Source organism: Halichoerus grypus, chromosome 6, assembly GCF_964656455.1.
Source record: "Halichoerus grypus chromosome 6, mHalGry1.hap1.1, whole genome shotgun sequence".
Classification (NCBI taxonomy): domain Eukaryota; kingdom Metazoa; phylum Chordata; class Mammalia; order Carnivora; family Phocidae; genus Halichoerus; species Halichoerus grypus.
The window spans coordinates 99,891,977-99,908,122 of NC_135717.1; the positions used below are offsets into that span (position 1 = coordinate 99,891,977).

Below are 16,146 nucleotides of genomic sequence, written 5' to 3' on the forward strand. Positions count from 1 at the left end.
GACATAAGGAGGAGCCAAAGACACAGCAAAGGCCTTCAAAGTTGCTAGAATTCAGAGTGATGCTCTAACAATTATGTCACTCAGAAATAAATATATATCTACCAAACATGAAATGTTAAGCAGAAAAGTAATTGCTTCCACTGAACTTGGCTTCATGATCCTTACACCAAACTAACAATTACAGAGTCCAATTTCAATCCATTTCCTGGATTGCATTTTTTATTGCTCCCATTAACCATGAATTTGAGCAGTCATATAAATGGCAGTCATCCAAAGATTCTTTGTTGCTTGGTGAAAGATATGTAGGTGCCCATTAGAGGACTTAAATCTATTATGTCAAGTATTTTTCCCCCAAGATATTCTTCTTTGTGGAAAGTTTCCTTTTTTTTTTTTTTTTTTAAATGAGGCCTCATGGGTGTCCAGATTTGGAGAATCTACTACTAATTAAGTAGCCAAGACCTACACACATGAAACAAAGAACAATTCTAGGATGATATACAGCATAAGCTATTGGGAAAGTAGGTATGCAGTTTTGGGTGAACATAACAGATGTAAGAATTCAATACAAAGAAAAGATCATTGTTGGTTGGAATTCATCTAAGAAATGGGGTAAGTCGGTCTCAATTTGGATCTTAAAAAAACTAAGGAAGTACTAACATGAGTTTTAAGAAAAGGAGGAGATATTTTATTAGTTCAGAGGTGGCATCATGAACAAAAGTAAGAAAAGTGCCTGGCATGATGGAGATATTACAGGGCTCTATCTATGTAGGGTTTGCTGACATGATTGGTAAAGAGCGCTCTATGGAATTAAAAGACCATAGAAGCTGAATAAGATCCTTGACTGCCAGCATGCTAATACCTGTTTGGTAGGACCCTCTTAATCTTACTTAGTACCTGTATTACATGAAAATATTATCAGCCTGCATGCATTTTTGCAAGAAATTATTCCCCAAACTCTTCTTGAGTATCTACTATATGCTAACATATGTAGTTGGCATAGGACCAGAAAAAAAAAAAATTGTGCCTGTACACACAGAATTTATACTCCAGGGAAAAATTTATTATTAATTTTGATCATGATGATAACAAGAAATTATCTTTATTCAGTTTTCTTTGTTATAATACTGAAATTATAAATACTGAAGTTTTAGAGTATGTCATGTCCTAGTCATTCATTCCTTCATTCAATTTTCATTCATTCGCTTATTTCATTCATGCAACATTTATTAGATGCCTATAATCAAGGTCTTCACAGTTATCAAAAATGTTGACTTAATTCAAATTATTATAATTCATTCCATAAAGACATAAGTAGATACCACACAAGAACCCTACTAATATTCCCAAAAGAAGTTCCTTTCTCTAAAATATCTCTGGTGCATTTTGGCAGAAGTTGTTGCCTCTGATGGAATGTTCTCCCCCCTCCTTCTATCCTTGAAGATTCAGTTCAAGTGTCACTGCTTCCATGAATCCTGACTCCTAGGGAACATGTATCTCATGCATACCTGTTTTGTGCATACCTCCATTTTAACAAAAGCATGTTAATTGTGAGCTTCTGGATAGCATCTTTATTCATCTTTCCATTTTAGCAACTGAAACAGTGCCTGATGTAAGAGGTGCTCAATAAATGTTCTTGAATGGCTATCTTAAAATAAATGAGCCTCAGGTGCGTTGTATATGATTATTATAATATTCGAGTGCTAACAGCTGGTTGAGGGTCTAGCTACACAGATCTTTTGATTATATAATCTTCCCATGTCATAATGCAGAAATAATAAAAAAGTAACTTCTGAGTCTAAGTTATCTCTGAAGATATAATCCCAGATTTAGTAATAATAGGAGTCCACGAGGACATGGTTTATAGGAGTCACATGAATGTGATATAGAGCATGGGTCACAGAGAGAGCTTTAGCAGAAGAGGTCAGGGCCAAATCCAGACCACCTTCAGGGTCAGACAGGGCATGTGAATGAGCGCTGGGGGAGCAGGTGAGCCTGGGACAGTCTGGTGATCCACGCCAAGCTCATTTCCAATTTCAAGGCATTCTCTGGGATGTCTCCCATATCTCCCCATTTCATACTGCTGGTATTTGCTTTCTCACTTAGAGTGAGCTTCAACTTCAGCTCCTCAGAGAAAACCCTCCTGATCCCCGATCTATAATAGCATTCCATAATTGCCTTTCATCACACCCTGTTCTCACTTACTGCAGGGCTTGTATCACTATCTGCTGTCTTTCTGGTCTGTCTACTCTTCATTGCTCCTGGTCAGAACGTAAATTCCCTGAGAGCTGATCTCTTATTAGTCTTCACTGCTGTACTCCTAATATCCAACACAGTGCCTGGCATCTAGTAGGCACTCAAAAGTCCATGCAATTGAATGAAGAATAAATGAGAAATTTGGATCTTCTATTCCATAAGTGACAAACTATGGCTCATGGGCTACATTCCACTTGCTGGTGAGTTTTGTTTAGACTGCTCAGTGTTTTTAAAAATATCAAATGAGTTGTCAACATTTAAAAATTAAGAGATTTTACATTTTTCAAAAATTTCAAAATTCAGGTTTCTTTTGAGATATTGAAAGAAGTGGAAATCTAGGGCCCGTAATCCAAATTGGAAAGTCAGCAGACGTGAGTAAAGGCTGCCTGCTTTGGAAGAGGATCACCAGACTGTCCCAGGCTCACCTGCTCCCCCAGCGCTCATTCACATGCCCTGTCTGACCCTGAAGGTGGTCTGGATTTGGCCCTGACCTCTTCTGCTAAAGCTCTCTCGGTGACCCATGCTCTATATCACATTCATGCGACTCTTATAAACCATGTCCTCGTGGACTCCTCTTATTACTAAATCTAGGATTATATTTTCACAGATAACTTAGACTCAGAAGTTACTTTTTTATTATTTCTGCATTATGACATGGGAAGATTATATAATCAAATACTTAACTAAATTCATTATACACCAGAAGAAAATCTAAGTGAATGTTTAAGAGATCTCAACGGGGCAGAAGAAACCTATCATTAAAACATTAAAAAGCAATTAATCAGGAAGAAGTAGATATAGCTACTATGACTAAGATTTGTTACTGTTAATTAAAATTCACTAACAAAAAATGAACCCTGTCAGAAGAATGGATAAACACATTTTCAAACAATTCACATAAAAAAAAATAGAAATACTAAATAACATGAAAAGAGAGTCCATATGGGGGCACCTGGGTGGTTCAGTCAGTTGAGTGTCTGACTCTTGGTTTCAGCTCAGGTCATGATTTCATGGGTTGTGAGATCAAGACCCACGTCAGGCTCCGCACTCAGTGGGGAGTCTGCTTGAGATTCTCTACCTCTGTCCCTTCTCCCCTCACCCTCTCTCTCAAATAAAAAAAAAAGAGAGAGAGAGAGAGAGTCCATTTTACTGGTAATCCAAAAGATGGGAGTTAAAATGAGATACCCTTTCATCTATAATTCATTAATTCATTTAACAAATGTTTGTGAAGTGGTCACTATGTTCCAAACACTATACGTTTGGCAAAGATTTTTTTAAATGGTAGTAATTTTAGGATTCAGTAAGATTAGTACCATCACACATTGTGGAAAACAATTTTATGATATGCATCAAGAACCATAAAATAGTTACTACCTTGTGACCTAATAATTAAACTTCTTGGAATTTATCCTAGGGAAGTAATCAATGTAGCAGACAAAGATTAATGTATAAGGATGTTAATCATACCATAATTTATAACATCAAAAACATTAGGAACCTAATATCCAACAATAGGAGTGATTAAAAAAATCGTGCTACATTCAAATGATGAATGATTATGCAGACATTAAAATTATGTTTTCAAAGACCATTTAGTGACATAGGGAAATACTCATGAAAATTTTTAAAACCTATATTTTAAAAAAGAATTCCATATAGCCAATTAAAGTGATCCATTCTTTCTTGCCTTATGAGCCAGGAGTCATTTTTGATTTCCATAGGCTTGTTAATTAATACTTTTCTCCATATACATCTTAATTCTGGTAGGTATTGAAATAAAGGGTCCTACATGTTCACTGCAGCATTATTCACAATAGTCAAGATATGGAAACAACCTAAGTGTCCATCAATGGATGATGCATAAAGAAGATGTGGTGTGTATACACACAATGGAATATTACTTAGCTATGAGAAAGAAGGAAATCGTGCTGTTTGCAACAACTTGGATAGACCTTGAGGGCATTATGTTAAGTGAAATAAGTCAAAGAGAGAGAAATATCATATGATCTTTTATATGTGGAATTTAAAAATGTGGAAGTCAGAGAAACAGAGAGTAGAATGATGGTTACCAGGGGTTGGAGGCTGGGAGAAATGGAGAGATGTTGGTCAAAGGGTATAAGCTTCCAGTTATAAGACTAACAAGTTTTGGGGATCTAAGGTACAGTATGGTGACTATAGCTAATAATACTGTAATCATAATCAACTGAATATTGCCAAGAGAGTGTATCTTAAATGTTCTCACCAAAAAGGAAATAATGATGCAATGGGATGAAGCTAATGCTATGGTGGTAATCATTTTGCAATATATAAATGTGTCAAATCAACACATCATACACCTTAAACTTACACAATGTTATGTGTCAATTATATCTCAATAAAACCGGGGGGAAATAAAATAAAGTTTTTCAGACTGAAAAACAGAAATTACTACGTGGGACCAGAAAAATAATATGGTTTAATACATGTTAAACATATACAAAGTACTGAAGAATGTCCTAGATTGCAGGCAGTGACTATTCTATGGAAAGATAGGAATAAAGAGGAGAAGGAACAGTAAGAAGGCAAAATATAAAAGAACAAGCCCACAGCAGAAAAAGGAGGCAGAGATACCCAAGGAGAACATGTGGAGGACAGAAAATCAAAAAGGACCAATAGCTGAATTTTAAGGAAATGTTCTGCATGTACCATAGTATTAGAATAAGAAATTCCCTTTTTGATGTATTTATAGTTTTATGTAGATCAGACAAGACACTTACAAGAAGCATTATTTGTTTCTTGTAACACCAACCACAGGAAGGGCCAAAAAGGATGTCACGGTAGAAAAAGCAGAACTACCTCACTACCATGAAAAGAACAACAACAAAAATTGAAAGTCTGAGTGCACCGAAATAAACTGTCTGTACAAAAGATGATTATAGTAAAACAAGGAGGAAGTTGAACCTTGGTTTTGGAATTACTGAACTGTGCAAGGGCAGAAACCAATCTGCATGGTCATCAGCATTCAGGAGACAAATAATTCCATATCCACAATGAAAGCAACAAAACCTGGGCTCAACCAAACCGTTGGAGCACAGCTACATGGCTGCTCCTGAAAGCAAAGCACGGGATTCCTACACTTTGCATTTCTGCTTTGGTGTGGTAGCTGTTTGGACAACAGATTCATAAGGTACTCAGCAACCATGGTTTGGCCTCCCAAGAAGCCAAATATAACAATGCCAGCCTAGAGAACGCCAAAGGAGTCACTCGTGGAAAGATCAAAAAAGCTCAGTGGGCTCTCTTCTCTGAGTGAAAACTGAATTTTTCATTAAAAAAAAAAAATGGTGGGAGGAGTCACCCAAGAGAATACATTTAAAAGTAATAAGGTAACAATGTTCTGTGTCACTCTAAGAAAATAAGCAGACAGTTGCTTAACTCTCACTGTCAGTTACACACACTGTTCCATATATTTTGCCACTCCTATCCCGTTTTTTGAGTTCCTAGAACACACATGGACTCTCGTTTCATATTTACTCTTACCATTGAATCACAAGGCTTAGAGTGTTCAGCAATTCAGAATTTTCTTCTTCCCTATACTCAGTCTGGCTTCATTTATGTATCTCTATGTTGTACCATCCCAGTTCTGCAAACTACTGCTTTTTCAACATTTTGGTTTTGCGAAATTAAGAAACCTCTATATATCCATTCAAGCCATTTTCACATCCGTAACTTTATCTCTTCGTTTCAGTAAATTGTATCCTCTTGTTCCTTTTTTTTTTACTACTGAATTCCCACTCCTTGGACAACACCACCATCATCTTTGAATCTAATCTGTTCTCTCCAAGCACTGCTATAAACTTACACCCATCAAGATCATTGACCCTTATGCCATCTGCATTTTTAACTTCTTTCATATTTTATATCATGATCCTTCATTCTATGACCAGCTCTTGCATTCTTTATCCTCGTTCTCCATTCTCCTCCACATCTTCCACAGCCTGTTTTTAAGATCTGTACTCTCTACTCTTATACATAGTCTGCTTAAAAATGAACTGACCTAGAAAAGTCTTTTCTTGACCTCGACATTGTTACTGTTCCGTCTATTATACGGGTAATCTGAGATGGCATTTTTAAATCTCCTTTTCATGGATGTGGGTGATGGGTTCAAACATCTGCCACTCTACCGGTTCCAAGGCTGACTTAGTTGGGCTGGTTGTGCATTTCCCACTGAAAGGCTGTCTGTCGGGTCAGGACTTGTTCACGTAGCCGCTCGCTCGTGCAAGAGGGGACAGCTCCCCAGACAGAGTGAGACTAGCTTTCAGTCAAGAAAACATGGGCGGCTGAATTCCCCTACTTCCTTCCTCTAAAATTTTCACTGCTCACTCTGGCCCACTCTTCCTTGTTGGTTTCCTTCCACAAGGCTACAGCTTCTGAAATAGCTCCTTGCCCATGCACATGCTGGGCCATCACATTTCTCTCTTCCTCCTCGTAGCCAATTTGATTTTCATTTTCAGCCAGTGATGTTTTTTTCTTTCCACTCACGTTCAATCTGTAGTCATTTCTTTTCTAGACTGACTCCATTCCTGTCACCTGAATTTTGCTTTCTCTCTAAAATGACAGCTTTGGGATGCCTGGGTGGCTCAGTCGGTTAAGTGTCTGCCTTTGGCTCAGGTCACGATCTTGGGGGTCCTGGGATCGAGCCGCACGTTGGGCTCCCTGCTCACCAGGGAGTCTGCTTCCCCCCCCCGTCTGCAGCTCCCCCTGCTCGTGCTCTCTCTCTCTCTCTCTCTCAAATAAATAGATCTTTAAAAAATAAAAATAAAACGACACCTCTTCCATCTCCTAAACCTCTGTGTTCTTCCTTCAACTTGTCCTTCATTCTGGCTTTCAGTTCCTCAATACCTAAAATTCTCTTTTGTCTTTCTAGCTATAACCCATCTGCCCTTATCTGTTTCCGGTCTATATGTGCACTTTGCTATATGATGAGAGACCCAAAAATCTCCACAGGGATCGGAACTGTATTAAAAAAACCAGAGCAGCTTCTTTTGTTAATATATTTTAAAATCTGACTCCTTCCCAGAATCTTTTGTAAAAATTACACTCCAGTTTACATACATCATACAATTACACAGAGAAAAGAAGGGCAAGAAGTGTCTAAAGAGCAACCTTTTAACACCTTAAAGTGACACAGTGCTGTATATGTCCATTATATCTCAATAAAACTGGAAAAATTAAAAAGTGAGAATAAATCACCGTACTGTATATCTATCAGTGTTTGTTCAATCAATTGGCAAGCTGTATGGGGAAGAAGGAAGAGGGAGAGGGTAGACAATGTGAGAAGATGACTAGAAAGAAAGGTCGGGAAAGTCTACAAAGTTTAGACTATATTCCATAAAAAAGAGGGAGTTACTGTAAAAAACTCAAATTGGCACTGTACATTTAAAATTTTTAACTCCTGGGGCACCTGGGTGGCTCAGTCATTAAGCGTCCCTGCTCCGCGGGAAGCCTGCTTCTCCCTCTCCCACTCCCCCTGCTTGTGTTCCCTCTCTCGCTGTCTCTCTCTCTGTCAAATAAATAAATAAAATCTTTAAAAAATAAAATGAAATGAAATAAAAATTTTAACTCCTAAACAAATCTTCATTAGAAGATGCAAATTTAAAGTTGATCTTCATGTTAATAAAATTAAATTCCTCAAACAACACTTATCAAGTACCTGTTTTCATAAAGTACTATAGGATGGAAATGGGTCCTCTAAAAGAATTTAAAATTTAAATTCTTCATCTCTGTTAGAAGTCCAGTGAAACCAATTAGAGGCCGCCGCTTCTGGCTTCTGTATGAAGCATGCCAACCTACAACTCGAGAGGCCAGAAGCCGTCTGCAAGGTTTGTCCTGATTAGACCCAATGTACCCCCTTACTTCGCACTCTCTATCTTCTCAGTTAGCCTCTCCTCCTCTCTCCTTCAAGCTTCCATTTGTTGTCACGGTTTGTTTATTTCTCAGCCTCTGACCTGGCACTGTCTCCTGTCTCCTGGCCCAGCAGTTTTGGGGGGCAAGCATCATTCTCTTGTGGATCAACACTTAGCAGAGCTCTGGGAACACAGCTGGGCATTCTGGGAGGCTTTCCCTTTCCCTGGCTCAGAGCAAGGGCACAGGTGCTGAATAAATGACGGGACCAGAACTTGAAAATATAACAAGTCATGACACAAAACACAATTGATAAGATTAGCAATAATACAAGATATTAAAATGTGACACCTGATGGGCCAGGATATAGATGTTGTGTCCAACATCTTTTGGGGAAACACCATCATCTCCGCCCTCATCATCCCCATGGTCACATTCCAATCCCTGGTTATAGGCATTCTTCATCACATCCACCTATTAAAAAAAAAACAAATAGGAACAACAAGATTTGAAATGCCACAAACAACAGGCATTTTACGTTGTTTATGGGGTATAATTAAAAACTGCAACACTTCCTAAGACTTGAAAAGTATAAAAGAACTATAATTGAAAATGGCCTTGGAAACCATCTTTATTTAAATGAATGTGAAAGTATTTTTCTACAATATTTTCTGTCTTCCTTGAAAAATTTTGCTTTGACATTTGAATGTTGACAGTGCCAAAGTTCCCATGAATTAGGAGACTCCGGAACCCTAATATCCATCCATTATGTATTAAGCACCCACTAGGTAACAGGGACAAGGGAAACTGGACACCGTCTTCTGCACTGAGGACCCAACAGTGAGTATAACATAGTATGTGCCCTCTAGGGACTTACTGTCCAGTGGGAGAGTCAGCACGTCAAGAGGTGAACACAATAGTCCCACAGCCGCACTAAGTGTGAGGCACTGAGCACAGAGCGGGGGCATGAACTCAGGCAAGAGACTGATGGTGAGCCACAAGGAGGAAGTGGATGTTGAGATAAAGGTGTTATAGGCAGAGGAGATTGTATTTTCAAAGGGCTCTTGTACAGTGCTGTTGTTGTATGAACATGTAACTCATTGCTCCATTTAACCTTAAGAATAGAGAATGTCTTGCTTCTCTTAGCCCACTGCCTTACAGATACGAGACTCTCTGTAAATATATGCTAAATAAAATTGCATCTTACATTTCTCTTTATCAGCCCTGCTCAACACCATTCCTTACTATTAAAGAGAGAGCAAAAGAGTGCCTTCAACAGGATCTCCCCGTAGTACCAACAGTGGTGCTTCTAAGACTGGCTAGTCATGGGGCTGCTGAGCGATATGGGTTTGAGTATATTCTCAATGCGTTTAAAACCCAATGCTTTCAAGGAAAAAAAAAGAGAGAGAGAGACAGACAAACCAAGAAACAGACTCTTAACTACAGAGAACAAACTGATGGTTACCAGAGGGGAGTGGGGTGGGGGGATGGGGTGAAATAGGTGATGGGGTTGAAGGAGGGCGCTTGTTGTGATGAGCCCTGGGTGATGTATGGAATTGTTGAATTACTATATTGTGCACCCGAAACTAATATAACACTGTATGTTAATTATACTGGAATTGAAATTAAAGAAAAAGAAACTTAATGCTTTTAAAGCATGCTGATATTACTTCCTAATTTCCATGCAAGTGAGGAGGAAAATATAACTTCTACAGTAAGAAGACACACTAATGATCTCTGTAGAATCCCCACCAAGTCTTCATATGATTTCCTTTAGGCCAAGCATGGTGCAACATTTCACTGATAGAAACAAGTACAAAAGGTATTGGTTTTATTTTTATTGTTCAGAAAGAGGTCTAAATAAAATTTTTGAGGAGTACAAACATTTCTTAGACACCTTTCTCATATATGCCAATACACAAACTAAAGCAAATTTATTTTTGGGGGGGGCAAAAAGAATTTTCAGATAGTTTAACAGACTGTGACAATATGATTAAGAAAAGTGCTTAGAGTGGATAAAACCAATGAAGTAAGGACCCAAATCACACAGGTTTTTGCCATCACAGGGCCTCCTGAGTTACATGGAAAGGTAAGTTGCAATGTGCTATTATGTCCTGGTAGAGCAGTGAAAGTCACTAGCCCTCTTTCCTGACATGCATACTACAAATTTATCCCTTTTAGGATGAACATTATTAATACAGTTTCAAAAATTTTCTTACCAGTTCCCTGGGTCTCATGTTAAAAAGAATTCTTTCCGCATTCTCGCTGTCATGTCTGCTTTCCATAATGGCCAGCAAAAGCTTAGAGGCATTGTTCTAGAGATACAGATTGAGTTAATGCACATGGAAAGACTATTTCATGGATTAACAATCCCTGCGTTTGTTTTAATTGACATTACCAGGACCATTTAAAAAAACAAACAAACAGAATTTTAAACTGCTAATTTCATTTGGCTAATTCACGTTTTAATATAGAAGGTTTTACTTCATTGTCAACACAAAATAAAAATAATGAATCATGAGAGGTATGTTACAAAGAATATTTTAAATATTGGCAAAAGGCTGTTTTAAATACAAAATTGAAACTTCATATATAATGCATTAAAATATACTATTTTCCATCACCATTTTCTAAATAGACATCCTTGATGCCATTTTAACAAGATGGTAAGGTGAATTTATCAATAATGTATTTTATAGAAATGGAATATAATTTAAAGAACTTAGCAAATTGTTTTTCGCATGAAACATGAATACATACTAGCATATCAAAATTTTAAATAAATTTGAGCAACAATCACTGAGAATTAATCTATAAAATTTTAAATTCATGAGTTAGTAAAATAAAAATTTACTGATAATAGTTTACTGGTCTCACTCTACGGCAGTATATATGCAACATGTTTACCAGCTGGGTTGTAGAAGAATATTTTCTTTTGTTTAATAGAGACTAAAAATAGTTTATGTTGTCTTTGATGTTTCCACTTTGGTTTATAAGTATATATTCTCAAATATGTAACCTGTAGATACCATTAATGTTTCTGATATAGTTGATTTATAATCCAAAGAATTATAGAAAGTCTTATTACACAAAGCACAATATCCTCAACATTTGGAAAGGAGTTTCTTTACACTGTTTTCAGTAGCACTGCCCCAGAATTGCGGCAAACTGTGAAATGATAAAAACCACCTGGGAGATATTTCTACAGTGTTTTTGCAATATTTAGATAAAAATCTCAAGCTCCACACGCAATCTTCGATAGGAGCACAAGAGAAGTAGAGTCAAATGGCTTTAAGATGTTTCTCAGTGACTAAAAATTAACATCTTGTAGGATAAAAACTTGAACTGAATCAGCTGTTTGATGTATGCAGACATTCACCACATAAATTGTGTTAAATTTATACAAATTAATTTCACTGAGTAGCTTAATACCAAATTCTATCCAACTATTTTGTTCTTTTAGGAGTGCAGCCTAAAGACTATCTTTAAATGACTAATGTTAGCAGCAATGATGTCTGATGATGATGGTAGCAAGATCACTGACCCATCCTGAAAAAAAAAATTAGTATTTTGTAAGGGAAGTGGCATTATTTTTTTCTGGTCCATTTTCAATTTTTTGCAGATTTGTACCTATCCTAAAATCCATTTTTATAATCTAGCATCCTATACAAACAACATACCTAAAATAATAAGGTTCTAGGATTAGTGGAGAACTTAAATCCTCAGAGCAATCTGAACTGACCGCACAGAATTCAAAGCTAAAACCTTGGCAACACTAACAGTATTCTCTAATGAACCTCACTTAGCAGGCCCAATACATAATAGCTTAAAAATACATCCAATTTCAGAATACCATTGGCAATATGATTTTTTTGCAACCAATCTTCTTTTTACACTATGTTGAAAGAATAGAAATCTTGTTGGGGCGCCTGGGTGGCTCAGATGGTTAAGCATCTGCCTTCGGCTCAGGTCATGATCCTAGGGTCCTGGGATCGAGTCCTGTATCGGGCTCCCTGCTAGGTGGGGAGCCTGCTTCTCCCTCTGCCTCTGCCTCTCTCTCTCTCTCTCTCTGACTCTCATGAATAAATAAATAAAACATTTAAAAAAAAAAAAGAATAGAAATCTTGTAGATGACCTGAAATCTGAATCAAATTGAAAGTATAAGAGCCTATATACACTAAGAAATCAAATGTGTGTGTTGGTGTTAACAGATTTTCTTCCAAAGGAAGCTAGAGACCTTTAAAAAAAAAAATACCTATTTACAAATTCAAAACTTTGCAGTCACAGATCAGTCATGAAATGTAAATTAAAAATTAAAGGACAAGACAGATACATGAAAAAAATGCATAAGCCTTCATAGTAAATGAGTATATAGAGTTAAGTATACTTAAAATTATAAATGAAAGCATAAATGATTAAGCAATTAAATTTAAGGATGAATGATACAAAATAAACCTTAATGTAGCATTTTGTAATATGACATACTCTATAATGTTATGGAGAATTTATAATTAAAACCATTCTGCTCATGGAAGCCCCCTAAAATCTGCCAATATATATCATTCTGCCTTATAAGCATTGTTCTCATATTGTCCATTATACACAAAGCTTCATAGCTTGTTTAGAAAGGTACATATGCCTTGTTCTTTAAGTAGAAGACTATATTTTAAATATTTCAAGTCAGATCCATTCACCTGGTATTTTATATATACCTTGATTTAGCCAACATCACATTTCAAAAAAATATACATATATAGTGGTTAGTAACAAATGAAATTTTAAATAGTCCTTTTTCAAAAAAGCATTTTTATTTGAATAGCGAAAAATATCTATGTACTGTTAAGTAATACCCCATCATTTAGTTTTTTACATATGCTTGGATTTGTAAATAATCTGTATGCCTATACTTGGTTTTATTTTTTTTAATACTTTGTTTTAAATTGATGAATCACAGGGCTCCTGGGTGGCTCAGTCAGCTAAGCGTCTGACTCTTGGGTTCAGCTCAGGTCGTGATCTTAGGGTTGTGGGATCAAGCCCTGCGCCCCACTCTGCTCTCAGCAGGGAGTCTGCTTGTCATTCTCTCTCCCTCTCCCTCTGCCCCTCCCCTCTCAAATAAATAAATAAATAAATAAATAAATCACTCAGTATTTTCCTCCATTAAGTTATATCAATTAAAAATGAGATTTAAAGATACAGTCTTTAGGCCAATAAAGGATTTAAAGAGCCAAAGACCAAGGCTTCTATATGTTGTTTCTTTATGAATTATGATTAAAGATAAATTTAAGATGAAATAAACATTTTTCTAGTAACTCAACTTGAGTTGTCATATAGGCCGAGGCAGGCTTCACTAACAAAAGCATGATGCTAATGAGGAAAAGGACACAAGTTCAATCTACATACAGATGGCCTTTGTTCTGTTCTATGAACGGAAAGACCCAAGGCTCATACATATTGCCAATGAAAACAGTGAAAAAATAAAAATTCACCTTGTCTATGAAAAGAAACATTTGCTTATTAGGAGTCCCTAGCACAATCTTCACATAAGTAGGATATATATATACATTCCATTATATATCTAAATCTATATTTAGAAACAAAATTACAAAAATATCATTCCTATTCTTTCTGGCCATAAATTTACCGATACAAAGTTTAATTTAATTATATTTGCTATGGGCGTCTGGGTGGCTCAGTCGGTTAAGTATTCGACTCATGTTTTTGGCTCGGGTCATGATCTCAGGGTCATGAGATCAAGCCCCCACACAGACTCCACGCTCAATGCAGAGTCTGCTTAAGATTCTCTCTCTCTGTCCCTCTGCGCCCCCATCCCCACTCACGCATGTGAGCTCTCTCTCTCAAAAAAAAAAAAAAAAATTGCTCTGATATTGGATGGACCTGTTTTTACAAAAAAATTGTATTTAACTGTTGATTTTTTTTTACCTCTTTAACACTAAACACAGTAATGTGGTCTTTAATAATTTATCTGTATTAAATATCATGCCTTTGGATTGGGATTTATTTAGCTTCTTGTGTATATTCGTCTATTTCCATTTAAAGAAAAAGTTGAAGAAATTTTTTAAAATTCCATTTTCTTCCTGAGCTCTGATAAATGGAACTACTGGGAAGTATGTGCACAGCTTAAGTTAAAGCAGCTTCTCAAAGGGAGTGTGAACATTGCTTACAGTATTTGACAAAAAACCACGATTCTCATGTAAAAGAAAACAACTTTTTGAGAGAAGAGAGCCATGAAACTAAAATGCAGCCCTTCTTTTACTTGCTCTAATTCATTGTGACTTGCTAGATAGAATTCTGTAGTCAAGAGGAATTAAAAATATATGGCAAATTGAATGTTTAACACCTTTTTTTCCTCCATATAATAAAAATATAAAATAAAAACAAAGAGAAGTAGTGAAACAAAGTGGCTACTGAAAAGAACTTTCAGTAAAGTACCCTCCAACTGAACATTACCTCAAAGCTTATTGGACGTTTATTGGGGTTTAGAGCACATTATACCTCCACTATTCTTTTCTGTCAATTCATTAGCTGAATAGATGATAATACCTGGGTTTTTACAAGAGCTACTTGAAGATTCAGAGTCAATTCTGAAAGGAAGTTTTATATAGAAAATGTCACTTTCACCCCAGAACAGTGGATTTACTCTACCTTTAGTTGGAGCACCAGATCCATTCGATATTTACCAAGAGGGTTTATGTCATTTAGAATCAAAGCAATGATGATATCAATCCCATTTGATTCATGAGTAGCAATACACGTCTAGAAAACAAAGCGTTTACCAATGTTTTATTTACAACATAAAAGCACTAGAAATCATCTGACATAAAAGAACAGTCATCTTAGTTTTTTTGACCTTTAAAACAGAATTAAGATTTAACTTTATGATTAAATCAAGGGTTTAAATTTGACTTATTCTTTCATATCGAATCTTTTGATTGACTAGTATTGATTAAATGGCTTTGAATGCAGAACACTGAAAGAGACAATGTGTGTAAATAGGTATCTTTTAAAATGAACCATTTTTATAGAATTTCAAAGAACTTCAAAAATTAAGTTAAATACCCTTTTCAGACAACAAATTCTAATCTGCCCTCCACTAGAGGAGTGCCTTAAATTCAGAATTTTAAGATCTGATTTCTCCTGGCTAAGAGAATATTCCCATTTATGAAAGGAGTGTCCACAGTATGTCTGAGGTTTGTAAGTCACTGTCATTGGCACTGATGCAGCGTATCAGTTTAGCTGCTACTGAATGCTGAGTGAGTCACGCATGATGCTGCTGCACCTGCTGGGGAGCAGCAGACAAGGAAGACAGGCACCTTCTCATGTTCTGGGGACATCTGTCAAGTATGGTGGTTGAGGACAAGTTCTGCAGAGTCCTTAAACCTGAGTGATTTATAGAGGGACCTGACTTGGGGGAAGTTTATAAAACATCCTGAGAGGGGCGCCTGGGTGGCTCAGTCGTTAAGCGTCTGCCTTCGGCTCAGGTCATGATCCCAGGGTCCTGGGATCGAGCCCCGCATCGGGCTCCCTGCTCTGCGGGAAGCCTGCTTCTCCCTCCCCCACTACCCCTGCTTGTGTTCCCTCTCTCGCTGTGTCTTTCTCTGTCAAATAAATAAATAAAAATCTTTAATAAAAAAAAAAAAAAAAACATCCTGAGAGATAATCAGTATTTTGAAGGTTAGGGTCTACTGTGCCAGGATCCTGATCTTAACTCAATGGGTAGAACTTGAACATCAGAAACTTGTGGGTTGGATTTTGTGGAACAACACGTTACAATGCAGTATCCAGTGTCAAGGGGGTTTGAAAAATGGAAACCCAGGTGAGTTAAATGAGAAAGAGCAAACTCAAGGTAACTCTGAAATAACGGTTATTTTTCAGAATGGGCTTCATTTCTCCCTTTGCACAAAAAATTTTTTACTCCCCCAACACAAGGGAAAGGTGTCTTCCATCCATCTCCCACATTCCCTGAGGTTCTTCTGATTATTAAGACACTTGCTA

The 16,146-nt window shown here is 36.8% G+C and overlaps 1 protein-coding gene across 7 annotated transcripts in view; it reads right to left on the minus strand.

Moving 5' to 3' along the window:
* Positions 1–16,146, minus strand: part of ITPR2 (inositol 1,4,5-trisphosphate receptor type 2) — a 494,379-nt gene that overhangs the window by 134,764 nt on the left and 343,469 nt on the right. For all 7 annotated transcript variants that reach the window (XM_036080194.2, XM_078075789.1, XM_078075790.1 and 4 more), the window contains 3 exons: positions 14,797–14,907; positions 10,353–10,448; positions 8,485–8,607 (listed from right to left, as the gene is read on the minus strand). In XM_036080194.2, coding sequence (XP_035936087.2) covers positions 8,485–8,607; positions 10,353–10,448; positions 14,797–14,907 — 330 coding nt within the window. The remainder of the gene's footprint in view (positions 1–8,484; positions 8,608–10,352; positions 10,449–14,796; positions 14,908–16,146) is intronic.